This window comes from Eimeria mitis, genomic scaffold (assembly GCF_000499745.2).
Source record: "Eimeria mitis Houghton genomic scaffold, Emh_scaff2450, whole genome shotgun sequence".
Classification (NCBI taxonomy): Eukaryota; Apicomplexa; class Conoidasida; order Eucoccidiorida; family Eimeriidae; genus Eimeria; species Eimeria mitis.
Window position 1 is genome coordinate 1,620 of NW_013570788.1, and position 342 is coordinate 1,961.

At 29.5% G+C, this 342-nt stretch overlaps 1 protein-coding gene across 1 annotated transcript in view; it reads left to right on the forward strand.

The window, feature by feature from the left end:
• Positions 1-246: 246 nt before the first annotated feature.
• EMH_0053990 (uncharacterized protein) overlaps positions 247-342 on the forward strand; it is a gene marked incomplete at both ends in the record, with an annotated part of 1,424 nt that continues 1,328 nt past the window's right edge. Inside the window, one exon of the mRNA XM_013497068.1 lies at positions 247-340. Within this exon, the coding sequence (XP_013352522.1) occupies positions 247-340 (94 nt within the window). The remainder of the gene's footprint in view (positions 341-342) is intronic.

Here is a 342-nt window from a genome sequence, read left to right on the forward strand (position 1 = left end):
AGAAAAAAAAAGAAAAAAAAACGATAAAAAACGAGTAGATACATCTAGACGCAGCTCGCGAGATAAAAAAGGAGAAAACTAAACAGATAAAAAAAATAAAAATAAAAATAAAAATAAAAATAGATAAATAAATAAAAATAAATAAACAAATAAATAAATAAGTAAATAAAAATAAATAAATAAATAAAAATAAATAAATATAAAATTAATATGGCGATGTATTTGAAGGTAAATACAACGCAGCAGATGCTACACACAAACAGCAGCAAACTGCAGCAGCAGCAGCAGCAGCAGCAGCAGCAGCAGCAGCAGCAGCAACAGCAACAGCAGCAGCAGCAGCAG